Raw genomic sequence first — 26,190 nt, 5'->3', positions numbered from 1 at the left:
ACTGAATTTGGACCAGACAGCCCTTCATTCAAATAGAGGGCACCTTCAAATAAAGCACTGTCCTCTATAAAGAAGGCTGTTAGGCCACCCTAAATAGAAGCCCATGACATCTGCAACACACCTGGCATTTGCAAGTAGACACACCGGTAAAAGTTTCCAAGCACTAAGAAGACATGAGCTATATAAGGCTCCAAATTATTCTCCATCTCAGATCAAAATCTCAGGTGGAGAATTCCCAGGGCAAGCTTGGTGGTTTCACTGTTGCTCTTTTTTCTTTTTTAAAAAAACATCTTTATTAATTTTGAACAAATCACACCCCCACCAATTTTATACCACTAACACAAAAACAAGAAGAAGAAAAAGAAAAGGGGGGGGGGGAGGCTGCCACTCTTTAAAAGCCTTTGTACTCTCCTCTTTCCTCTGCAGCAGTATCTCAATATTGGCGGGAACTTGTGTGTAGTTTTTTGCTTCATTTTTAAATTTCTGCAATAAAAGGGAACCCATAAAACGGCCTCCAGTCTTTATGTTCCCATTAATTGCAAGGGGAAATTGTGGAGATGAATCTCTCATCCTACTACCGTTTCCTTCTGAGTACAGTCCTATGAATGTTTACTGGAGAATAAGTGGCCCTGAATTTAGAGGGGCTTTCTTCCGAGTAAACATGCATACACATGCATATATCAGCATTTACAGGAAGACTGTGTAAAATAAGCCACTTTGACTGACACGCCATAATTGGTAAGGAATGTTCCTTCCAACTCCCCTACCCCCACCCTTATTATCATTGAACACATTTGTAGGGGGAGAAAACAGGATGTTTTGAATCCAGTCATTTCTCATAACAGTGTCACTGCACTGTACAAAAGTAGTATGATTCCCCTTTGGGTTCTCTTAGGCACTACAGAATCCTGAAACAGTTCTCCCCAATCTCCATAATAAAAGTTCATTAAAAACAAATTAAAAGGAAACCAGCAACTTCAACAAGCCTTAAAAAGCAACTGGCTTGCATTCAGATTAGTCCTCCATTTGAAAGTATATTATCAGAAAGTATATTTGCTTATGGTTCCTTGAGGGGGGTATTGTCAAGTGAGCTTGACTCCTGGAAAGAGGGAAATTTTGTGGATGGGTGGTTCTGGTGTGTGGGACTGCCTTATGTCATAGATAGATAAATAGATAGATAGATAGATAGATAGATAGATAGATAGATAGATAATCTTTATTGTCATTGTCCCATACAGAACAATGAAATTGAAAAACTACATAAAACATTCAAAACCCCCTAAAAACTCTGAAACCCCATTTTAAAATACACTATACTATACTATACTATACTATACTATACTATACTATACTATACTATACTATACTATACTATAGTGATACACTGCCTTGTTACATTTCTATGAAATTTCTGGGACAGAAATATTTCAATAAATACAGTGATAGCTGGGAGAGAGAGAAAACAACAACCACCCAGTTGAGGGAATGTACCCTGTCATTTCATCCGGTTGCGTGACTTAGGCTGCTAGGCTTTAGCTGCAGTACAATGCAGAAGTAATCTGTGGTTAACCAGATTTTCAAACAATACAACTTTGTTTGCAAAACAAATGTCAAGCTGGTTTAAGTTAGAGGTAGATAGATAGATAGACAGACAGACAGATAGACAGATAGATGATAGATAAGGTGCCTAGATAGACACAGGCTGTCCCTGAACTGAACATCGCAATGCTCATGTTTTTAAATTTGGCACAGCCATAAACTGGCAACACCCTTTGAAGGCAGGTCTGTAATTTAACTGTGCATATGCAATTTTGGGCAGAAAGAAATAGGACATTAAGTGAAATGATGTTTTGTTGCAGGGTGGTGGTAGTGGGGAAGAGAGGCTGTTTTTATTTTGCTGAGAAAGAGAATGCTGTCTAATTTTTACTTTTACCAGTTATTACATGGTGAAATTCTGCTTAGAACGACAGCCTGGGCATTATTAGCAGCATCTGCCAATCAACAACAGTATCATCCAGCTGAAAGCTGACATTCCAGACATGTAAACTTGCTTCTTGTTATATACAACATATAAAATCAAACCAAAAGCAGTAACCCGATAAACCCCCTCCCCCACATTCTAAAAGGGTGTTGAATGTCAATAAGATCAACCAAAGGCCTAGTTTAAAACGAATGTTTTTGCCTGGTGCCTAAAGGTGTATAATTAAGGCGCCAGGTGAACTTCCCTGGGAAGAGCGTTCCATAGGCAGGGAGCCACTGCAGAGAAGTCCCTGGAGCGGTAAGTTGGGCCTGCAACAAAATGCTGCAGCGCAGACTGCTCTTTGCTCTTTTTTTCTAAACTCCCACCAGCTCTACAATCAAAACAATCCAGGGGATGGAGCAACTACACTTTGAGGAAAGTTTACAAAATGTGGAGCTTTTTAGTTGGGAGAAAAGGTGAGCAAGTGAGAACATAATAGAAATGCATAACATTATGTATGGTGTAGAGAAGGTTTCAATACAGGCGTCCTCAAACTATGGCCCGCGGGCCAGATCCCGCCCGGCAATGGCAGAACCCGCCACTGTCTAACAAGTCTACATACATTTCCATCCTTCCTCCTCCCTCCTCCTCCCTTTCCCACTGCGTGCAGGGACAGGAACAGACGTCAGGAGCCTAGGTGTCACCTAGTTCAACCCCCTACAATGCAGGATTCATTGGCCCCTTAGCACGCTTAGTTAAGCTGTTGTGGGTCTGCTTCAACGCCAAAAACTGTACGTCCCTCTTGTGCATGGGTGGTACTGTTTTAGCTGCGTGCACAACCTGAACATCAGCAATAGAAGGAGTGATAAAAATACATCTGGTATTCTCCATGCATACACACATTTAATAATAATAATAATAGTAACAACAACAACAACAACAACAACAACAACAACAACTTATTTATTTATACCTCGCCCATCTGGTTGGGCTTCAACAACAACAACAACAACAACAACAACAACAACAACAACAACAACAACTTATTTATTTATACCTCGCCCATCTGGTTGGGCTTCCCCAACAACAACAACAACAACAACAACTTATTTATTTATACCTCGCCCATCTGGTTGGGCTTCCCCAACAACAACAACAACAACTTATTTATTTATACCTCGCCCATCTGGTTGGGCTTCCCCAACAACAACAACAACAACAACAACAACAACAACTTATTTATTTATACCTCGCCCATCTGGTTGGGCTTCCCCAACAACAACAACAACAACAACAACTTATTTATTTATACCTCGCCCATCTGGTTGGGCTTCCCCAGCCACTCTGGGCAGCTCCCAACAGAATATTAAAAACACAATAAAAGATCAAACATTAAAAACTTCCCTAAACAGGGCTGCCTTCAGATGTCTTCTAAAAGGAAGGTAGTTGCTTATTTCCTTGACATCTGGTGGGAGGGCGTTCCACAGGGAGGGTGCCACTACCAGAAGGCCCTCAGAGCTGGACCTCATTGTCCAGGCTGAATGATGGGGGTGGACATGCTCCTCCAGGTATTATACCTTAATAATACCTTAAGGTAATAATTTATTAAAATAATTGATAAATTATCATCAATATTTGGCTATGTCTTAAAGGCACAGGAGCCCAAGACCCCTGCAAAGATGCCTCTGTCAGCTGCCACCACCATACATGTGTTTCGTGCTTCCTCGCTTTCCTTAAAGTACAAATCATAAATAGTCATGTGTCAAATTCTTTTAAGCGCAGAACCTTCACAGCTGCCAAGGAGCACATCACAAAACAGAAAAAAGAAGAAAGGCTATAATTTCACCTCCTTCGTTTTATTATTGTTTGACCTTCAGTTCTTTGTTGCCTTTGGATCGCCTCTGCAACTAGATATAGTCTTTTTCACTGTTTATACTTTTCACACAAGAAACAGCTTTTTGCTGCCAAGGAAGGAAGTCTTATAATTTTATTTTTTGCTCGCAATTGTCTTAAGAATAGCATTTTAAAAATATGTGTGCTGTTAAACACACACAACATGGGAGAAAGATAAAATTCCAACCCATTACCCTTTAAGTAGAAGTTCTTGTCGTTTTTTGGTCATTCTCAGAGAAATGACACAAATAACTCAGCCTGTTCTTCACAAGTCGGCCAGTGTTAATTTAGCGCAGTATTGCATTTATAGATAGTTCCTTCCCCTCCAGATGGATGCCATCATAATTTAGAAAGCTATGCAACATAAATGCATCCATTTACCCCATAATATGGACAGAAGGACACAACACCTGTATTTTAATGGGCACGTTACAGGTATTTCCAAACCCCTCGGTGACTTCCATTGGAAACTACCAGATATTATTTAGCTTCAAGACTTGAGGGTTAAGAAATGGATCAATGAGAGCCAACAAGGCTTCCTGCCATCTTCCAGTCCCCAAAGATTTCTCTCCAAATGTTCCATCCAGGTGAAAAAGGAACAATCCCCTCACCTCTGCTGGACCTGAGAACACCCCCTTTAGTGACAGCTGCTATCTTAATTTCCTACCAATAACAAATTTGCTCGTTAAGTATACTTTTTAAAAAATGTCATGTTCTCAGCAACTGTGGTTAATGCAAAATGACTTTACCAGGCCCCCACCCCTATGACTTCACCAGGGTCTACCTGTGGGTCTCAAGTCTGGGCCCTGAAATCTCAGAGCCTAGGATGGTTCTGACCTGGCAACCAAACATGCGGTAAACATTTAGACTGGAAGCTGTTCGGGACAGGGATCCACATTTTCCCCTTGAGTTACTCCGTAAAGCACTACATATACCCTGCTGTGCAACATAATTTATTTCACAATCAGTACTATTTGACTTGAAATGTGGGAATAAGAAACAAGGACAGCTGAATTCAGTAAAAACAAAATATAGAACCCTTCTTCATCAACTCATGTCGGAAATTCCTTTCCCTGTTGGAAAAAAAAGACCTTAAAAATACCATGTATACAAAATCAAAAGGTGAACTACATCAGTAAGTTCTAGATCATATTTATTTTATTTTAACCAGTCTTTGGAAAGCAGGATACAAGCCAAATCTCAGCCATTGTATGTGGGAGAATGTTGATTCTGCAACTATCCACATCTGTTAAAGGATGTTAGTAGACCCTGATTTTTATAGAACTGTTGCAAATAGCTTCCAAGGAACTGTTTTCTTTCCTTTTTCCCCCCCAAAAGGAAATCTTGTTCATTTGCCTCATATCATAGTAACACATTATGGTTAGCAACATTTTTAAGTGGGGGATGCGGGGGAGGGATTGTTTGGCATTTAAAAAAAAAAAAAGGGTCAGTACAAAATTCAAAACTCCCCAGACATAAAGCAGCCCTTGTCTTACTTCTCATCTAAACACACTGATCCAAAATAACACCTGGCCACTGATGACTTTTAGAGAGCTAAACCAGAGCCGGACTTGTTTTATTCCATCCTGTGGATATGTCACCCGACACCAGCAAAGCCTCAATGACAAATCTCTCTGAATGTCAGGTTTTAAAATATTTTGCATGCCTGAGGCCAGATATGGAAAGGCCTCAAACACCCAAAATACACACAGAGCCCTTTTATAAATAAGAAACATTTTATCTTGCTTTGCTTTATTCCGGCTTGCTAATTCTTCCTATCACTAGGCTGCCATTTAAAAGAAACCCAAATCCAGATCCTACCAGGGTTCATTTTTTGTAATAGAAACACAAGCTGCTTTCTTCTGAAATGATGTTCCTCCAGGAGAGAACTGGAGAATTATAGAGCTAGTGGCCAGGCAAGGTGGAGCTGTGTCACTAATCCCTGCATTACCAAGACTGCTGGTTGGAAGAGGCCATTCTAGACACTAGTCGCCCACAGCATCCCAAGTGATACTAGAGAAACAACCAGATCCAGCAAAGACTTGCACATTTGCTGGCTTACAAATATATGAAGATTCTTGTGGGTCAGACCAAAAACTCATCTGGTCCAGCCAGCGGCGTAGCGTGGGTTATCAGCACCCGGGGCAAGGCAAGTAATTTGCGCCCCCCAACCCGGGGCAAGGCAAATAATTTGCGCCCCCTAACCCGGGGCAAGGCAAGTACAGTAATTTACTCTCCCAAGCAGCAGCAGCAGCGAGGCTTCTCTCCTTAATTGATTCCCCCTCCACACCGCGTCGTTTCCTGGCTGCTCCCCCCCCCTTCCCCTCTCTCTCCTCCTCGCTCTGCTTGCCTTGCCCTGCCCTGCCTGAGGGCACCCTGAGGAGACTCCGCTCTCCTTTTTGACCAGGCGAGGTGGGAAAAAGGGGGGAAAGTCTCTTCCCGCCCCCTCGCCAGACTCCCTGCTCCGCTCGGCTCACTACCCAGGCGGCCAGTGGAAAGAGAGACGCAATTACCTCTCCCTCCGCTTCGCCAAGCTGTCAAAGCCCGGCAGCAGCGGCAACGGCAGCAGCAGGCGCAGCCAGACCCCCGGGAGCCAGCCAGCCCGCCCGCCCGCCCGGCTTCCTCTCCTTTTTTTGCCAGCGGCAGAAGGCTTTGCTCTCCCCCTTCTGCGACCTCCTCGCCAAGCCGAGCGAGCGCGGGCTCCCTAACCAGTGGATTTTAGTAGGGGCAGAGAGCTGCTAGTGCGAGTGCGCCCCTGCCCAAGTTGCGCCCGGTGCGGCCGGCACCCCTGGCACCCCCCACGCTACGCCACTGGGTCCAGCATCCACAATAGCCAGCAAGCAGATCCTGAGTTGCATGACTCTTCCCCACTTGAGATTATCAGTAAACTACCCTGGGATGGAATATAAAGTAAATTTTTACAAATCGAAATATACAAGAGCATTTTCTCAATTAGGGTGCCATAATTATGGAATGTTCTCTCAAACAGAGACCCTACTGGCACTCACTGGCATCATGGTGAAGAGAAAGTTGCAAGAAATGAATTTAGTTTGCTTTGGCCTGCAAGGATTCACAGCTGGTTGTTGGGGCTTGGCACACTTTTTGGCCCACAAGGTTAGACACCTGACATCATTGCGCCATTAACCGAGCTGAGCTTGGTTCCAGCCATCCCCACCCCCATCCCTGGCTTTGGGCAAAGAGGTCCTTTTTACTTTCCCTCCCAGCCTTTGCATTATGAAAATTATTCCTTAAAATACATGCCCCCTGTGTTCCTCCCACTCCCCCCCCAAGCATATAACAACAGAGACTATTCCCAGTAAAGTGTCAGCAGCTGCAACAGCAAGACGTTTTCTGCTGGCTAAATGACAGTCTATTAAATAAGCAAACATCTCAGTGCTATTAGTGATCTTATTATTACCCACATTGTAAAAACCACAGTGTTTATGACAGCGCTGCTGTCTCGGGGAAATAAATGCTCCATGCACCCAAGCAGGTAGACTGGCCTATATTTTTTAAATATTAACACACTTGCGGTACAAGCTGCATAAAAGAGAAAGCAGCTGGAAGAATATGGCTACAGAGAAATAGCTCTCAAGGGTCTCGCTTGTTGATTGGTTTGTAGATGGAATAAGATTTTAAAAAAAAAAAAAAATCGCAAAAAAAGATACCTCTACTCAAAGTATTAAAATGTTGCCATGGCACAGGGCTCTCTGCTTACGGATATTGAGGCTGAGGAGCAGTGGGTAGACAGGAGCAAGGCGTAAAGGAAAGGGAAGACGACTATTTTGTGCACATGGACACACACAAAGTGAAAAGATAGGCCAAGAGGGATTTAGGAAAACAGGGGTCTTTATAAATTGCAGGAGGGCAAGGCATGGTCTAGGCTGCATGTGGTCCCCATCCATTCCCTGTGGAGCCCACCGTGCCCTGGGGAGCTTTGTCCACTTCCCCAACTGATCAGTTCAGTCACCAGCTGGGCAGCGGGCAGAAGATAACTCTTCCTGCCACTGCTATTAAAGCATCCCCCATCCTGCAGTAATGAAACATCCCAGATCACTGTCTCCGCTGATAGCAGCAAAGGGGCAGTGATCTTTGGCAGCTTGGGATTTGCTGGGAGGGAAGGCTAAGGCACACACAGAGAGAGAGAGAGCAATCCAGATGCAGCCCAAATGTGTGTGTGTTTGTTTGAACAAATATATCTTTGTACTTAATGTGTGTTCCTCACTGCGCCCAGCATCAGCTAGGCAGCCCCTGAATGCCCACCCAATGCCGTGTCAAGGGCAAACAGGTTGCCTACCCCTGTTATAAAGAAAGCAACCTATTAACAAGCATTGAAAATAAGGAGTCCAGTTTCTTTCAGTGCCAGTAGTTCTGTAACAGCTTCCGATCCACAGCTTTGTTGCAAGCAAAAGAGAGGAGTACATGAAACAGGTTATTCCTAGCTTGAAGTAGCTGCTTGCCCCTACATAGCAAGCACTAACTGTTGATTGGAATCCAAACCACAGAATCTGTAAAGCCTCGGACTAGGTTAGCCATTGTTTTGACCAGGGCTCACAGTACAACAGAGCCAGAGGTGGTGAAGTGGATCTGGCCAGTAGGTAAGATCATTATCTTCCACATCCGTCATGGGCCAAGATTGACAAGTGGGCAGAGCTGCCTACCTGTCAGTCAACTGGCTCCAGGCAACTTTTTTTTTTTTTTTTTGCTGGCATGGTTTGAAGCCATGGGTGGGGAAAGGCACAATCTGCGAAGCATCAAAAATCCACTGGTAGTTGAGTCTTGTGAAGCACTGAGCATGGGGCTTTGAAAGGCCTGGTGATCACTGGAGGAGGAAGGGGGCGGGGGGCCACCCAGGGTGCCATCTCTGAGGGGGGTGACAAAAAGGCACCCCTTGGGGGGCTGGCCCGCCACCCCCTGGCACGGCAGCGCAAGCCGCCACCACTGTGTCGCTGCATGCAGAGGATCGCACCACCGCCACTGCAGCCGTGGGCGGAGGATCATGCCGGGTGCGTCAAGGATCGTCCCATCCCTGAGCAACAGATCCCCCCCCCCAGTGCACTGCATGGCCGCCGCTCCTAGCGCACATGCAGCTTACTCCGCCACTGCTGGTGATCAACTGATCTCAGATTTATAAATGTACTCCTGGTTGGGCAGCCCTTGTCTAATCTAACCCAGAGTCTTAGGCAAAGGTGTTTCCCACATTCTGATTTTTGATCCTTTTAACTCCAGGGGCTGCACCTGGGGCATTCTGTTTGCAAAACATTTGCTCTACCCCTGATCTATGGTCCTTCCCTCCAGTCATTCAATGCTGTGAGAAACCTGGTGATAAGGCGGGGGTTGTTTATTGCTTTTTGCAAAAACAGAGAAAAGCCCCTTTTGTTTTTTCCCCAGCCCTCTCTTCCAGCCCTGTGCTCCTATGAAAACTGGCAATTGACCGTACATATTCTATCTTCCTATGCAGGAGGAGGACTATAAACTTCCTTTTTATAAAAAGAAGAGGTTGGGGAGGAGGGGTACCTCAGTTCTGTAAGCAAACAGCTCAGACATGATAGCACAGTGCAGGGAGGAATGTTATCTATGCAGTGGTGCAAAATGTTTTGTTACCTGCATTAGCCAAGCTAGTAAACTTTGTTGTTGTTGTTTTTGCGAGTCCTTGGCACATCAAGGGAGCGGCGTCCTTCCCCAACAAAGGAACCATTGAAAGCCCCCCTCTATTTGTGCTAATCCCACAAAAAAGACAAGTCTGGAGAGACATCTCACCATTGCCCATTGTTTATTTTTCAACTAGAAAGAAGCAGCAGCGAGTTTAGGTCAAGTGCCCTGTGTGATGTCTACATTCCGGACTTATTATCTCCAAATAAAGGTGGGGGGGGGAGAGAAAGGATCAGATAAGAGAATGGAGTCTGATCCTACCTTTGCCATGAATTATGAGGCCAGAGTCAGTATATGGACTTAAGGGTCGAAAATGATGAGGGTAGCTATACCCCAAAGATGACTGTGAGATAACAACAACTCCAGCCAAGCATCTAAGTGCCTGTTTCAGAATTCTGAAACGACACTGTTTGAAGTGTGTCCCCCACATTTATATACAGACACCTACCCCTCCATTTCCACATTTCCAACACTCAGGTTTGTTTAGACAAGGCAGTGAAGATCCACTTTGAACAAAGATGTCTGAAAGCTTGACAGCTTCTTCATCATAATGCCAGGCTTCTGGTACATTAAACTTCTAAAAGATGGTTAAGTTCCTACATTCGTTTTATCAACACTTTCACAGAAAGCAAAAAGGAAAGCCACAAAAGGAATATGCACATCCATAGCCAGGCATGGAAGACTCGACTCAATATGCAACTAGAGATAAAAAAATATTTATTATAATAATACTTTGCATGATGAACCACAGCATCTGCCATCCAAAGATACTAAGTTTTGCAAACCCCACACTTACTCTCTCTTTAAAGCCTCATGAAAGCTGCAAACCGTCTCACTGGATGCAACCATTATCCCTGTATTCCAGTTGGAAGATAGGTCACCAAACCACCTCCAGTTAGCTTACCCTTTGGGGGGTAAAAGTGAAATCAGCTCTGGTCTAAATTTGAGAAACTTGGAAGCATTTGCTCCTTGATGGGTAGAGATGTATTAGTTGGTGCTCCACATGTCTCTAAAATCACAACAAGGTCAGACAATTTGTCCCTCTCCATAACCAAGCAGGCAGGTTTCTCGAAAAAGACTCAACATGATCTGAATCTAGCAAAAGGGAACCAACGACAAAAAGCATTTGTCCAAGCGCACTGCAGTAGGCACGTGTGCTAGTGCTGGGTGTAATAGTAGGGCTAAAGTAGCATGCACATATTTCATACAGGTATGAAGCTTCAGCAGTATGAGGACATGGAATTATGAGACTAGCAACTTATCATAGCTAAAAGCAGATTGTAACTTAGAAGCAAAGCAAGGCGCATGGAGTATGCTTGAGCAAGAGATAAAGTTGATGAACACAAGGTTTTTTGGTAAGGGCAGTGTGACAAATATCTAAATAAGGAATCGAAGGACGGGAGATGGTGCAAGAAGACAAAATTTGCTGATCGGCTGGAACTGCAAGATAAGGAAGTGGGCGAGATGTTATCGCAGAGGAGCAGACAAAGATCTTTGGAGCCAATCAGAAAAAGACACCCCAAGTTGGATGGAGAGGGGGAAAGGGGATTAAAGGCTATGGTCAAACAGACAAGCAGAGAAAGACAGGTAAGTTAGTCCCTCCATTCAAGGTCTAACTAAGTGCAGGAAATAAGCAAGAAGGATCTGGTCTATTGTGTTATAGCTATAACTTAATAAATTTTTTAAATCACTTTAACTTGTCTGATCTATCACTGCTTGGGTTCAGAAGGCGAGGTATGCATCTTCAAACACTGTTGTAGGATCCCTACTCATAAAATAAAATCCTTACGCAACTCCCAGATCAGAGTCAAAACCTCCCAAGCAGTTCTGTGACCAAAAGTACCATTTAGGAAGGGTCTTGAACCCCCACCTCTGACTCCATAGCTGAAACCATGTGGGATTTCATGACTATAAATCATTATGAGGAATAAAAAGTAAGCAACAAGCTCTTTTAAAGATATTGGAGTTTTCTTTTGCAGTTAACCTTGAATAATATCCAAGAACAGATATTAAAAGCTTGCTGAGCAACATCAACATCTGGGTGACCATAATCCTGAAGTGAACCCCCATCTGTGGGGCATCATATTTCTCTAGTGGCAAAATTAAGTGCAAGCCTGGAGATGCATTCCAGAACCCTCTGCAACATCAGAGAAGGTGATGGACCAGTTTCCTTCCATGCTGTGTTGCTGGAGGCTGGTGCACTTTAGCTGAGAAGATGCTCCAGAACCCTTTGCAACATTACGACAAGTTCTAAAAACGTACCTCTGGAGAACTATAATTATGTATTGAATTAATTAATAATTATTAATTATCTCACCCGATCTCCAATGAGCTCAGCGTGGCACACATTGTTCTCACCCAGGCACCAGTTCTAGCCTCATAAGAACCCTGTAAATTAAGCCGAGAGACAAGGTGACTGGCCCAAGGTCAGCCACTGACTTCGACGGCCAAGTAGAGATTTGCCCTGAATTCCAGTCCTAGGAGCTTGTGATGGATCCAGGAGTGAACAGGAAGGAGGGACTTAAGGAGTAGTGAGGTGAATGACTTTGGCAGCAGACTGGTAGACAGCCATGAAAGAACCAAGATTGAGACCAGAAGACCTCTGTTAAGGATATGCTAGTTACATAACAGGTTAGTTACCCTGCTTCAGTTTTAGTTATAGAATCATAGAATTCTAGAGTTGGAAGCAACCCAGAGAGTTATCTGGTCCAACCTCCTTACAGAAGTCCAACTTATGAGGAGTTGTTTTGTATATTATTGCTAGAACTCTTGTTTAAATGATGGGCTATTTAGAGTTTTTTATATTATTGCTGTTTTAATTTGATTTTACTAGGTCTACACATGAAGGATGGGCTTATAATTTGAACTAACTAATCAGTTAGCCAAGAGAACACTGAGGCGGTCTAAACAAGAGATGACCAGAGCTTGGACAGAGTTTTTGCAGATGTATATCTACAAACCAAGAAGAGCCATGACGGGGTTGTAACTTCAGCTGACACCAATCTGTTACGAAACAAACTAAATGCAAAATAAAGGTGAGGAGATCACCCAGGAATGCAAAGGACCAATTTTATTGTCCTTTCTTAAAACCCAGCATACAAATGTCCTCAGGAACATTTGCTTAAATGTGGCAATATTGATACTCAGTCAAATTTTTATTGTTTGTAACCAACAACCATTATGATATCAAAACATGATGATGTTCATTATTTAATTGCCGGAATAATAATTTTAGAATGCCTCAGGTTTTCTCCTGATAGCCCCCTGAAGCAGCCATTCCAGTACTTTTGCATTTTCTTTGTGCACTAGCAATAAGCATAGTCCTTTATTCCATTGGATTACTTTCCCCCCTCCTTCTTTTTGACATATGATAGTGATGTGCAGACCTATTTTGTTCAATCTTTCTTTTATGCAGATGTATACATCTCTTTCTTTGCAACACTCTACAAACAGCAATAGGTGAAGGGCTGCAGCCCAGTGGAAGAAGATCTCTTCTGCATGCAGAATGTCTCAGGTTCAATTTCTGGCATTTCCAGGTAGGGCTAAGAAAAGACCTGAAAACCACGGAGAGTCATTGCCAATCAGGGTAGACAATGCAAAACTAGAGGGATCTGACTTAGAATAAGGGAGCTTCCTGCATTCTGCTTTGATTTTGTAACCACAAATAAATGTAAGAAGTCCTCAAAATCCATGTTTACAGCCATGATGATGGAGTAACATGCTTAATCCTTTCCTTCATACTATTTCTCACCTGCCCAAATTATTATTTTTTTCCAAATTTTTTTTATTAATTTTCAAAAATTCAAAGTAAACAAACATACACACATACACACATACATACATCCTGTTTAAATCTTAGTAACATTATTAAGTGACTTCCTCAAATCCCTTTGGCTGAATTTCATTATATTCCCCTGCCCAGATTAACCTTGCTACATATACCCTCCCACCAAAGATACTTGCTCCACAGTGGTTATTCACAGGTACCCATTTGAGTTAGCCACCAACCTAGACAGGGTATTGGAGAAATTCACAGAGAATAAGGCCATCAATGGTTACTAGACATAAGAAGAGCCCTGATGAATCAGACCAAAAGCCCATCTAGTCCAGCATTCCATTTTCACAGTGGCCAATCAGATGCCCAGAAGCAATATATGAATGCAATAGCACACTTCCATTCATGAACCCTAGCAAACAGTATACAGAAGCATAGTTCCTAAGATACTGGAAGTAGTACATAATCATAGCAGCCATTGGCGAAGTCAATTCTGGCCATATAGAATCTATGTTCATGTCTTGCTTGTGGTCTTCTGGTTGGTCATGGTGGAAAACAAAATGGTGGGAAAAAATAGGCCTGCTGCTCTGACCAAGCAGGGTTCTCCTCCTTACATTCTTATGGTACCTGCATGTTTTCGCCTACAGGATAAATAATAGCTGGGGTGTGTGTGATTTTTTAATTTACTACTATGGGCACAATCCAATTTCGTCCATGGGGCAATTCAGATCACAGATCCTGAATTTGCAACCGGGCCTTGCATAAACACTTCCATAGGGTGAACCATCTCATACTAGAATATACTCATTAAAGGAAACTACATTGTGTAGGATAAACCAAGGATTACTGCGTCTGACACAGTGCACATAGCAGCACCATGATCACACCCATATATAGGAATGGGCAAAACGGTCAATTTCAGTTTCTTGTTTTTCTTAATCTTAAATTCATTTCCACATCAGTTTGAGATTTTATTTTATTTCCACATCAGTTTCCACATCAGTTTGAGATTTTATTTTATTTTTAAAGCCCTTCAGAAAATTCACCAGCATTTTAAGGTGTGTTTCTCCAAATGTATACAATTTTGACACACTCTCTCTCTCTCTCTCTCTCTATATATATATATACACACACACATGCGCACGCACACACACATTTTTGCAAAGCAATTTCCCCTAAAGTAAAGCATTTCTGTAAGCTATATTCATCAATGTGTGCATTTTTATGAACACTTTACTCCAGCATATGCGTTTTTATACGTGTTACTTGGCCGGAAAACTGCATTGCTATATTTGGAGAAGGGCAAATTTCAAAGGACTGCTGTGTTTCAGTTTTGGTATTATTTCAGAAAGTATGAATTAGGCAATTTCACCTTTAAATGCAAACTCAAATCAAATTTCTCCCCCATGGCTAAATCTACAAAGAGTCTGCCTTTGTTTCAGCATATTATATCCATACAACCTTATGGAAAGTTTGTCCTGGGTAACTTTTTACTGCCAAGGGGATTCTAGTCCTGAAACACATCCATACTTAAGAGCTGATTACCTATAAGAGCCTCATTACAATGTTATCCAGGAACAAAACAAAATATAATAAACTTCTATGGAAATTCTTTAGGGGAAGAAGAACCGATCTATAGCCTTTCATTAAAAGGTGTTTTAATTACCCAATTTCAACAAATACTTGGAGCTTTGTTCTCTGTTAGCTACAGTGTGTGTTTCCAATACATTTTTTAGAGTTGTCAGCCAGTTGAACATTTAAATCGATCAGCCTTCTTGTTATCCATCTATTAATTGATGTCAATATTACAGCACATCAAGGTATTTAATTACACTAACAGTTTCTCTCAGTGAGTAACACATAACACCTTATGGAAATGCTCTTAGTGAAACTTTACTCCACAGATATACAGATGGTGTACAACACCAGGGGATTACAGAAGGGGAGCCCAGTTAAAATGCAACATTAATTTTTTTAAGCAAGGAATCAATCAATTTTGTCAATTCTTGCAACCATACATTTACTGTCGGAATTGCCATCTTCAAAGAAAGGAAAATTCTGGCTACGGTCTGGCTCAGTTATGCATGTGCTAAGTCCCACCGAAGACCATTCAAACTCCCAAACAAAATTGGTCTTCAGGGCTGCAACTTTAACCCAGAAACTGTTGAATACTGAACTCGCGCTGCCTAAAAATGCATTCATATCAGACTTCCACTGAACATTTAATGTAACCACTTACCAGCCCAAGAGGATCAAGAGAATTGCCAGTAAGGTCACTGACAGTGCTGTACCATTCATTTCCACAAAGCCAAGACCAGAGACAGCCATTAGTCCCATTTTCAGCGACAGCAGCTGTAGACTGGTAGAGCAGGAAAAAGAAGAGAAGTCTCAGTTTAGGTGGTAAGAGCCGTCCAACTCTTATACAGATGGTAATCTGCAACGAAAGAGGAACCAAGAACGTCAGTTTGACGCAGTCTAACTCCAAACCCAAAACGCCGACTTTTCCTGTTCTTGCTGCCTAACAGATGCAGAATTGAGAGTTTCCTGCATCAATAGGCCCAAGCAACTCCTTCTCCCCCACCCCCTTTAATGACTGCAGCATCAATAAATATTTACATAGTTGCTGCCTGAGATATCAGAGCTGGCCCACAGGTTTTGCAGCAAGGGATGAATAAAAGATAAGAACCAGCTCGCCTCTCGTGACCTATAGATTTAAAAGCCTGGAGGGCAGTAGGTGAGAAATCGATGGAACTTCTTTATCACTTTTTAATAGAAAATATCCTAGACAATATGAAGATTTGGGGATGGCTCTGCTGATTAATAGGAACGGTGTTCAACAGACAGCTCTGGAAATGTGCTACTCAAAGATTAAGACTCCATCAGGCTGTGGCAGGGCAAGTTTCCTTCTTCGCAGAACTGCTAATATGTGTTAGTAAGGTTTATCTCTGGAAGGGAAGAAAGAATCAGTCTCCATGGCAATGCAATCCTCAGCATTCAATCCGGAGCCCAGTGAAGATATGAGGGGGCCTTACATTAAGATCCCATAGGCATTTGGTTGGCCCCTGTGAGAACAGGATGCTGGATTAGACTAGGCCTCATCCAGCAGGCTCTTCTTATAAATATAAGACATGATCCATCAAAGTCAGTGCTGCCTAATTTGACTGGCAGAAGGTCTCTGCCAGCAAGGCCCTCCCCCATGGGTGTAGCCAAGGGGGGACAGCTGCCCCCCACAGATCAAGTAAAACAATATAAATACTTAACTGACCAATCACGTTGGTTCTGCCCCCCCAACAAAAGTCCTGCCCCCCTACCCCAGTCCTGCCCCCCCCCCCAAATGCCTTCCCCCAAATTTTTTTCATTGGAGACTAGACCTAGGACTTTTGGCCTGCTCTATCACCAAGCGACACTCCCTCCAATCATTGAGTTTTCAATCACAGATTGTGAAGACTAGACTTTCCCCAACCCTTGGGATGTTTTGGACTATAACTCCCATCAAACCCAGCCTGAATGTATGAAGGAATGTGTGGGTGTGAGAGAGACAGATCAGGACTGGTAGTAAGCCACACCTGACTCCCAACTCCATAAAACTTTCCCAAATGTTCTAGTTAGGTCTGCAACTGTGGCCACCTTTGATCTCTATCCCCCCTCAGGCAGGAGGGGATCCAAGTTATCTTACAACCAGGGTGAAAGTAACAGCCAGCTGAAATTCCCTCTTCATTGCAACATATCTTTTATTACTCAGCTATTGTGAGTGATGGTTTTTACTGACTTGTTTATGGTGCTGTACTGTGGACGGTTGTTTGAGTTTGAGGCGTCCTTATTTTTTTAATGTACTGTAAATTTGGAGGTTTGGTGAATTTTTGTTCTGATGTTTTCCAGCACTTCACCCTAAGACAGACAGACAGACAGACAGACAGATAGATAGATAGATAGATGATAGATAGATAGATACCCTATCTATATATGGTATCTATCTTAAAAATGAAGGGATGCAGATAAACATTATTTAAACACTATTTAAAATCAATACAAGGGCCAATCTATAAGTGTTGTTCGTTGTCGGAAAGCAACTTAATTTCCATTTTGAAATGTAAATAGCAGCTGCATAGGTGAGCAGAATCAGGACTGTGGCACATGGGAAGGAAGCTTAACTCTTTCCCCTCCGTTGCTACAATCATGATAAAATTCACTCCCACCTTCTCCAAACTGCTACCCGTCTTGACAAGAAAGCTTCCCTAAGTGCCAACAGAAGATTCTCTCTTAGGGAAAAGCAGCAGCTCTGGGGAGTGGGAATATGATTTTTCCCCAGGGCTGAGCAACCCCCCCACCACCACATTCTACAGCCTCAATTCTGCTTACCTCACATCCACAGTGGCATTCAAGTATATATTATCCCACTTTCCACTGCATTTCCCCGTCACTTTGCTTCTGGCAAGAAATCTGATGAGACAAGGGGAGAAGTGGGTTTGTTGTGCAAGAGCACCAAATCAGCTTTCCGTGTGCCACTTCTATTTGCCTGCTTATGACTGAATCACACCCAAAAAAACAGACAGTCTAGAAGCACCCTAAGGCATTTTATCCACAGAGGGAGCCCATAGCAGATGACTTCTCCAGTTTCTCCCCCCTCTGACAGGGCACTGCTCATGCATGTAGACTTTAGCAGCCATACACCAAGACAAACTAGTTGCAGTAATACCTGCAAGCCATTCCAGATCTGAGGAGAGACATCTAGTCACCGTACAAATTCACCAATAACCTTCTTCCAACACAGCACATTGTTTCAGCAAAATCCTACTAGTTGTCACTGGTTGCTTGAAAGCTAGAACGTAAAACTAGATATCCAGCCTCTGGAACAAGCCCAAGTCTAGTGATGATGGCTTTTTAAAAAGAATTAAACACACAAACACAAAGGTTTTTTTGCAGTTTGGCCATATTTCTTGTGAATTAGAAGTCTCTGTTTTCCTCGAGCAGCTCTGAGAAATGGGCACTCAACAGCCTGAATTCCCAGAACTATAAAAGAACAGAATATATAGTTTCTCCCAAGGGAACAGCTTTTATTTAACATTTGTGGCTTCTCTAATATCTGGCATTTTCTACTCTTATTGTAAAAATAAAATTGCTAACAAAGTTTAATTCTAAGGTGACTTGGCCCTGCTATTACCAAATCATGTTATGTTCCCTGAGCTGTGTAACCAAATGAATGCCACCCCAGCGTTCCCTAGAGACTACTAAAAGAGTTAACCAGTTCCCCAGCTCTGCATAGTAGTTCACAGAGACACCCTTACTTTATTGTATTAATAATGCCAGCGGCTTCCAGATGCTAGTCACTCTGGATCAATACATGCTCTGCCACTTTACCGCTGTTTCAGAAAGCAACTGCATTAAACTCGAAGACAGGGAAATTACAGCAGACTACCCCTCTCAAGCAAGGAGGGAGTTTTCCTTCAGTCTTTACATTCACTGAGCCAGATGGACCAATGGCAGCATCCTATGTTCTTGCATAGCAATGTACGGTTGCCAAGAAAGGTGAGCAGGGGCCTTGAGCTCTCAACAGTCAGCATCTGGGCCCCAGACTGAGCAAGCACATAGGCCGCCAGGTCACAGTCTTCTTCACTATGGCGAGATGGAGTGTTTTAGTAAGAATAAGATGGATAGCTCAGTTGGTTAGAGTGTGGTGTTGATAATGCCAAGGTTGAGGGTTCAATCCCTGTATGGAGCAGCCTCATATTCCTGCATTGCAGGGGGTTGGACTAGATGATCCTCATGGTCCCTTCCAACTCTATGATTCCATAAAGTATACAAATACATATAAATTACATATACATATTCTATACATATAAATTAGCATGTGAAAAGTGTATGCAAATCTGTAAAGACTCTTTTCTTTTTTAGTATGCAGAAGTAGTCATTTTATGATCCAGAGCCATTCATGTTAACTCTACCTTTGGTTGTTTAAAATTATAAATGCTTATATTTTTATGTGTTCACGGGATCATTTTATTCTGCGTAAGAGGTTTTTATATTTTGTAAGCCACTTAGAAACCTATTTCAGCATTAAGCTGTATACAAAATAATAATATTAATAATACAAATCTTCATTAAAAAGTGTAACAGAATGCATTCAAATAGCTCAGGGTACAATGTGAATTTTGTGCGGGGTGGTCCTCAAAAACTATGCTTTTATCCTTGTGGATAAACTGATTAATGCATAAGCAGGTCAGAACAGACATATGAATGTGAGTTCTTCTAAAGCCAGTACTTGTTGGTGTGCGGGGTGTGGGGAATCACTTAGGTCACTGTTCAAGCATCTTTAAAGTGCATGGCTTCCTGCAAAGAATCATGGGAACTGTAGCTTTGTGATGGGGAAACTACAGATCCCAGGATTCTTTGGGGGAAGCCATGACTGTTAAAAGTGGTATAATAGTGCTTTAAATGTATGGTGTGGAGGTGAGCTCAGTGGAGCCAATGTAGGATTTTCTTCCAGTGCCAAAAGAGCCAGGGGTTTTCTAGTTTGGCCCTAAGGCAGTTCAATGCATGCCTTGGAGGAAAGGCAGTAGGATATGGATGTGTGGCTGGGGAAACCCAGCCAGATGGGAGAGGTATAAATAATAAAATTATTATTATTAAGAAATAATCATTCATTCATGGGTAGCCATGACTAAAGCCTGGTTGGCAGACAGTAGTAAGCGGTCAGTGGACTAGGGGGACTAGACTAGTATACCTTAAATGTTCCCCTGGCGCCTCCTTCCCAAAGCTTGGGAAGCTTCTGCCCAGCTTAGGGAAGGTGATGCGATGCTCATACGCACGATGTCCCATGCATGAGCATCGTGCCTCCCTCCCTAAACTGGCACCTCTGGCCTTAACTGTTCCCCTATGAAAAATGTCACCACGCGCCATTGTTGGTCGACATATTTCTGAGGATGCAAAATCCTCATACTGAGACTGTACCCCCCATATCCACAAGGGGATCTGTTTGCATGCAAGAAAATAATAAAGTTGCTTACTTATTTCAAGCAAACAAGCTTCCCACCGAACACAGCCATTCAGCACCCACCTTCATGTGCTGGGCTCAAAAGAGTTTGAACAAGGGGACTGAAGGTAAAAAGGAATTGCTGCATCAATGTGCTCCCCTAGATAAGCTCCATAACTCCAATTAAATCTGTTGGAAAAATAGGTGTGCGCTGAGATTACACTGCTGGCTGCCGCGCTGTTAAAGCAACACTGGCACCAACTCGCCTCCTTTGCCTCAACATCAATTGGAATAAGCCTGCATGTGAATTGCCCACCCAACCCCCGTAACATATTACAAATCAAGACTAGCACGCCGACACTTAAAGAGGATTGTAAACCTTGGAGAACACAGGTTTATAATGGAGCTAAAACACCAACGCACCTTTAACTATAGCAGCCCTGGGAGAAAAGATGTTGCCATAAACTCCGCTTCACTTTCCCAGCATATATGCATTTACAATACATGAACGACATATATCAGCTTCTACACTTCCAACATACAGAGGTCTTACATTTTCCTTTCCACCAGAGGAATGTAGTCTTATCAGCCTGTTTCAAAGGCGGAAGGAAAGGGCTCAAAAGAGAAAGAGCAGGGCAGAGGGAGAAGTAAGATCTTGTTTTTGTGTTGCTGGAAATAACAATCTTGGCAAATAGACAGCAGTGTGCTAGTAAATGTCAAAACAGTTTGTATTATAATGATCTATTTCTATACAATCAACCGAAAAGCCAGAAGTTCTGTGTTGTCTTCTTCCCATGCTACCAGCATGGATCCATGGACAAATGTTTACTTTAAACTATTCATTTTACAGTAAAATGCCCTAAAGTTCAAGGCAGGGTTGCAAAAGCCAACTCTCCAGCATACACCCCAAACTGTCAGTCAAAGCGGATCTTGACAACAAAGGCTTCAACAAGACAAAATTAAAAAGCATGTTTGCGAAAATCCACCCCTATATACCTCAGATTAAAACATTTAACTCCCGCAGGCCACACAATTAATGTAACAAGTAGTTAGGCCCCATCACTCTAGCTGCTGCACTCTTTATGTTTCAAATATTAAATTGCAATGGAGTTCTTCGCTAATAAAACATTTACTGTTTCCATCACACCTCGAGGGGTATGATCAGGGCCACGGAGCTGCCGCAAGTGTATACAATGAGAATCCCCTGCAGTCAACAAAAGAGCAAGTGTGGAGAAACTCTGGCTGATAATATGGTTTTGTCCCCCATATATTCCCTTTCAAGGTGCAGGGAGGGTGTTCCATACATGAATGAAGCTGCAGGGTGAAATGACAAATACATTACCCGGTCACCAGGTGCAGGAGATATTACCCAGGGTACTGACTTAAAAGAAGAAACCCTGCATTTATTTCACAGGTATACGGTAAATGTCACTGTCCCCAGTTGCATCCAAAAACCCTGCAAACTCCACTTGGAAAAAAACGCCACTGGGTTGAGCATCTGACGCACAGAATATAGGGTAGGTTTGCCGTTGTCCATTTAAAGGTGTGGCAGCGAGGACAAAGTGAATCAGCAGGTTTACTGCCTCCATAAAACTCGGAGCACCAAGTCTGAACACATCGAGGTATCATGGAAATGGTGACCTCTGTAGACTCAGAAAGCTACACTTGATACACGGTGTCTAGAATGTAATTATTGCATTTATATCCCCTCTTTCTCGAGGCATCATGCAGGATTCATCCCATCCCATTTTATCCTTACAACAGCCCTTTGAGGTAGTTTAGGCTAAGAGCAAGTGATCAGCCCAAGGGCACCCAGAAATCATCACGGCCATTTGGGGATCTGAATTTGGGCTTTCCTCCCCTCCAATTCTAACCACCATAGTTTGGGTCCTATTCTTTAATTTTCTCATATATATTTCTGTCTTGGTACTCTAGAAGAGAAGTCTATCATGCCAGTCTCCCTGAAGTGCTAGTTTCATCACATGCAGGAAATGCATTCAGAAAATATCACACCTTCTTCGCCTGCACCTGAAGTGATATAAGAGTGTCCAGAATTCTAACTGCTGGTACCGGTGACCCATGAAGGCCTTCATAGGTGTACCAACCTCTAAGCTTTCGTAACAAAAGCAGTCAGTCTCTAGCCCTCCTAGAAAAAGAGTTATGATGCAAATGTGCACACCACTCCAAAAGGCCTGGTGAAACCCTGTTCTGGTATATGTAGAATATATTTTAACAAGCAGATTTCCACATGAAACCACACTGCAGGGGAGCACTATGGCATGGCACCTTAATCATTATGCAGCATGCCAGAGTTCTCTTCAAGCACCAAAGTGCACTTGGACTTCACTGCAGTTGGTCCTCTTTTTGCCATTACAGCTGGGCACCACTTACGTGAAAGTTCAGTTCCGGGGGTCTGCATGCAAAGGCAAAATCATGCAAAGTCAGGAACCCCCTGAGCATGCCAGAGCCCTCATGCTTCCTTGTCAGATCCTGCTAAGCAAGGAAAACACGCTGGGTGCACAGGTAGGTTGTGTGTATAAATGGGGGGGGGGGTATTTAACAGGACTCCTTTCAGCAAAGAAATGGCCTAGCATCCAATGTATGCCTTTTTCTTTTCTGTTCTTTCTTTTGCACATGAATCAAACTAGCATATGTTTATGTTTGAAAATGCAAATGTTTCACATATTATTTAGCTGTACAGTGGACGCTCAGGTTGTGAATGTGATCTGTGTGGGATGCATGTTCGCAACCTGTGTCTGAGCATGCGCGGGCTGAGATGCGGTGCTTCTGCATATGTGCGACTGCCGAAACCCGGAAGTAACCCGTTCCGGTACTTCCGGGTTTCGGCAGTCCGCAACCTGAAAAAATGCAACCTGAAGCAGCTGTAACCCAGGTATGACTGTAATTCCTGCATTGTGGGGGGTTTCGACTAGATGACCCTTGGTTTTCCCTCCCAACTCTACAGTTCTGTGATTCTACTATTTCTATTTTTATTATGCTACTGCTGCTGCCACCTTAGCACTAATACTTTAGGGTATCTGAGGCACTTTAGGCCGGTTTTGCCAACTTCTCACACAAATATTATTTTATGGCCCTCTGGCATTTTAATACCAAAAACAATTAAGTTATCAGAGCCGTCAAATCTAGTAGACACATTTTTTAACATAAGAACCACACGAATTCTTTTAAGCATTGCTGCTTTGGTTTCAGATCTCATAGATTGCTTTCCGCCAAACAAGCAAAAGTGATCCCACATTATTCTCTGTCATTGGTTAAAAACGTGTCTCGCTCTCTGACCTCAAGACAATGCTTGCTATGTTGCTGCAGCTGGTACTTTTCCTCATTTATGTATTAAACTCAGCACTTGTGTCTTGTAGGTCAACTGGCCAGAGTTAGCCTTACTGCAAAACAACCTTCCCCAACCTAGTGTTTAGAACTTCAACTCCCATCAGCCCCAGCCAGCACAGCCATGTTGCTTGAGACTGATGGGAGTCCTAGTCCAAAACATGTGGAGGGCATTCTGCTAGGAAAGATGCTCTAAAGCAGGGTTTCCCCAACTTGGATCTCCATATGGTTTTGGACTACAGTTATCATCCCTGACCACAGGTCATGCTAGCTAAGGAGGATGGGAGTTGTGGTCCAAAACCAGCTGCAGACCCTCTAAGCTTGAGGAACCCTGCTCTAAAGCAATGTGAATTCAATGCACCATTGAAGTGAATTTGCTAACAAATGCTCCTGCCAAAAATCCTGAAAAGAGGCTGCCAGTCAAACCGAGGCAATACTGAACTGACAAATGGCTCCGTTTGGACTAAGACAGCTTCTTGGCTTCCTTTCATTTGTGTGTCACAAACCCAAATGATCAACTAGTCTCAGACAGGCCTGTGCAGACAGCTAATATTTTTGATCCAGGAGGAAGTGCTTAAGAGTTGAGATCCCTGACACGTCATAGCCTACCTGATCCTCCATCAGCCCATGCAGGTAACAGAGAGCTGCCTTGGTGGTTCATCTAAGCTCAGTATTGTTTACACTGATTGGCCATGGGTCGCCAAGGTTTCAGATAGGGATCTTTCCTTAGTTCTGCCTGGAGATGAAAAGCACAACCTCTACAAGTGAGCAAAGACTCTTCCATTCCGGCAAGCGGAGGCTGGCCTGGCCACATTTACAGTCTTCCGGGGGCGGGGGACCGCTTTCTGCTGAAAGGCAACTTGAGATGCAAGCAGAGGAGGAACTGAAGGCCAGAAGCAGACCTTCTGGACTTCCACTTTCAGCTTCCCGGCAAGCAGACCTTTAACCTCATGACCACCAGCTCACCCCTGTAAGCTGCTCTTCTCTTGTTATCACCCCGGCATGAAAGCCACCGCAGCGCCAAAGATGGCCTGAGAAAACTTGAGCGATGCTTGGCAGGAGCCCATCCTTGTGCCAACACCACTCCTCCAGAAAACAAGAGTATTAATTAAAAAATAGGTATTTTTGCCTGGCGCAATTCCATAAAAATTGTGCTGTCATCTTGTCTGAGAGACAGCAAATGACCCGAGGTTGCCCTTCTCCCAAGGTTGCCCTTCCTAAGATGCATGGATGAGTGAAGACTTGGACCCAGGTATTGAGGTCCTAGTTCAACCCTCAAAGGCTGCCCCTCAAGCTGCTCTTTCAGGCCCACAGCCTCCCCCCAGACCACACCCCTCACAAGCTCAGCTCAAGTATTTTTGCCTGTTTGGAATGTTGCCACAAACTAATAGCACTTTTTGCTTACCTGGATGCAGGACAGAGAGATATGTGCAAACATGTAGAAACTAGCCTACAGTACAAAGACAAAAATTAAAATTTATTACCCTAGCTACTTTTGCCTTTAACCCTGCTCACCACTGGCATTTGCCCCCACCCCACCCTCAGAAGGTGGACTGGAAAAGATTTCTCACTGCTCCTCACTGCCCCCGTAATTAACTTGAGAAGCCCCCCCACAACCAGGGTGAAATATATTCAACTCAGTACATAACACAGGGTGTGTGTGCACAAGGTCACATTAAACCCCGTGGATCAGAACAGCACCTTTTTCAGCCCCTTTTCCAAATACCTCCCATTATGCTGCTCTTAAAACGACACTAATACAACAGCCAGCTAGGAAGGAACACAGGTACCACACACGTGTCGTCAGTTTCCTCATTTGGCAGCCCAGCAAATGAACCGCAAGGGGAGCAAAAGCAGTTTTAGAGGCATAACAAAAACTATACCGTGCAGCTGCAGCCAGAAGTCAGCTTCATTCATTCTCGGGGTCAAAAGGCTGCAATCGCAAATGAGGTTTCTTGATTCATTTAGAAATTGCGGGGAGAACACAGATACTCCCCCAGTTCCTAGGAATGCTGAATCTCTAGAGAACCTCTTCCACGTGTTTATATAAGAAAACAGGCATTCAACCACCCCGCTCCCTTAAAATATCATTAACTTTATTACCAATTGAATGAGCTCAGGTTCTAAGGCAACAGCCTCTCTCTCCAATGCATGATTCATTCAACAGAAACCCTAAAAGCTCCTTACCTTTACAGCTGGACCATGCTTTGCCCACAAGTTTCTTCTGGCTGGCTGACTCTCAAGTAGGAAATGCATTAGTTGCATGCTTTGAAGGCGGGGCGAAGGCTATGGGCTGGTATTTATTTGGGGGGGGGGTGGACTTCCTCAGATGAGGTACAGGTGTTTCGAAATCCTAACTTGAAGAAGCCAGGAGCAAGGAAACGCTAGAACTACTATTCCCAGCATTCTGTTCTTCCGCCACCACGGGGCAAAATGGATTGTGGGAGCTGTAGTTCAATTTTCTACGCTGTGCCTAGACTTTTGCTAGGCGGCTGGGTGAGGAGAAATGTAAATGCAAAAATCCATCCTTGCATGAATAAGGGAGATTGTCGGTCTGTTTCACGTGTTCTTTTACAGTAAGAAAAGATATCTCCA

The 26,190-nt window shown here is 43.3% G+C and overlaps 1 protein-coding gene across 4 annotated transcripts in view; it reads right to left on the bottom strand.

Annotated features, from left to right (window-relative positions):
• TBXAS1 (thromboxane A synthase 1) overlaps positions 1 to 25,944 on the bottom strand; it is a 206,021-nt gene extending 180,077 nt beyond the window's left edge. Inside the window, exons 1-2 of one of the 4 annotated variants that reach the window (XM_081878943.1) lie at positions 25,783 to 25,944; positions 15,520 to 15,639 (exon numbers count right to left, since the gene is read on the bottom strand). In XM_081878943.1, coding sequence (XP_081735069.1) covers positions 15,520 to 15,617 — 98 coding nt within the window. In that variant the 5' untranslated portion in view covers positions 15,618 to 15,639; positions 25,783 to 25,944. Of the gene's footprint in view, positions 1 to 15,519; positions 15,715 to 16,651; positions 16,674 to 20,673; positions 20,758 to 25,782 lie in introns of those variants that run through there. The other 3 variants (XM_081878940.1, XM_081878941.1, XM_081878942.1) reach the window with 3 other exon arrangements.
• Positions 25,945 to 26,190: the final 246 nt, after the last annotated feature.

Source organism: Podarcis erhardii (assembly GCF_964252035.2).
Source record: "Podarcis erhardii genome assembly, chromosome: 10".
NCBI classification, from domain to species: domain Eukaryota; kingdom Metazoa; phylum Chordata; class Lepidosauria; order Squamata; family Lacertidae; genus Podarcis; species Podarcis erhardii.
The sequence above is the reverse complement of the archived record's forward strand: the minus strand, read 5'-3'. Positions and strand labels throughout refer to the sequence as shown.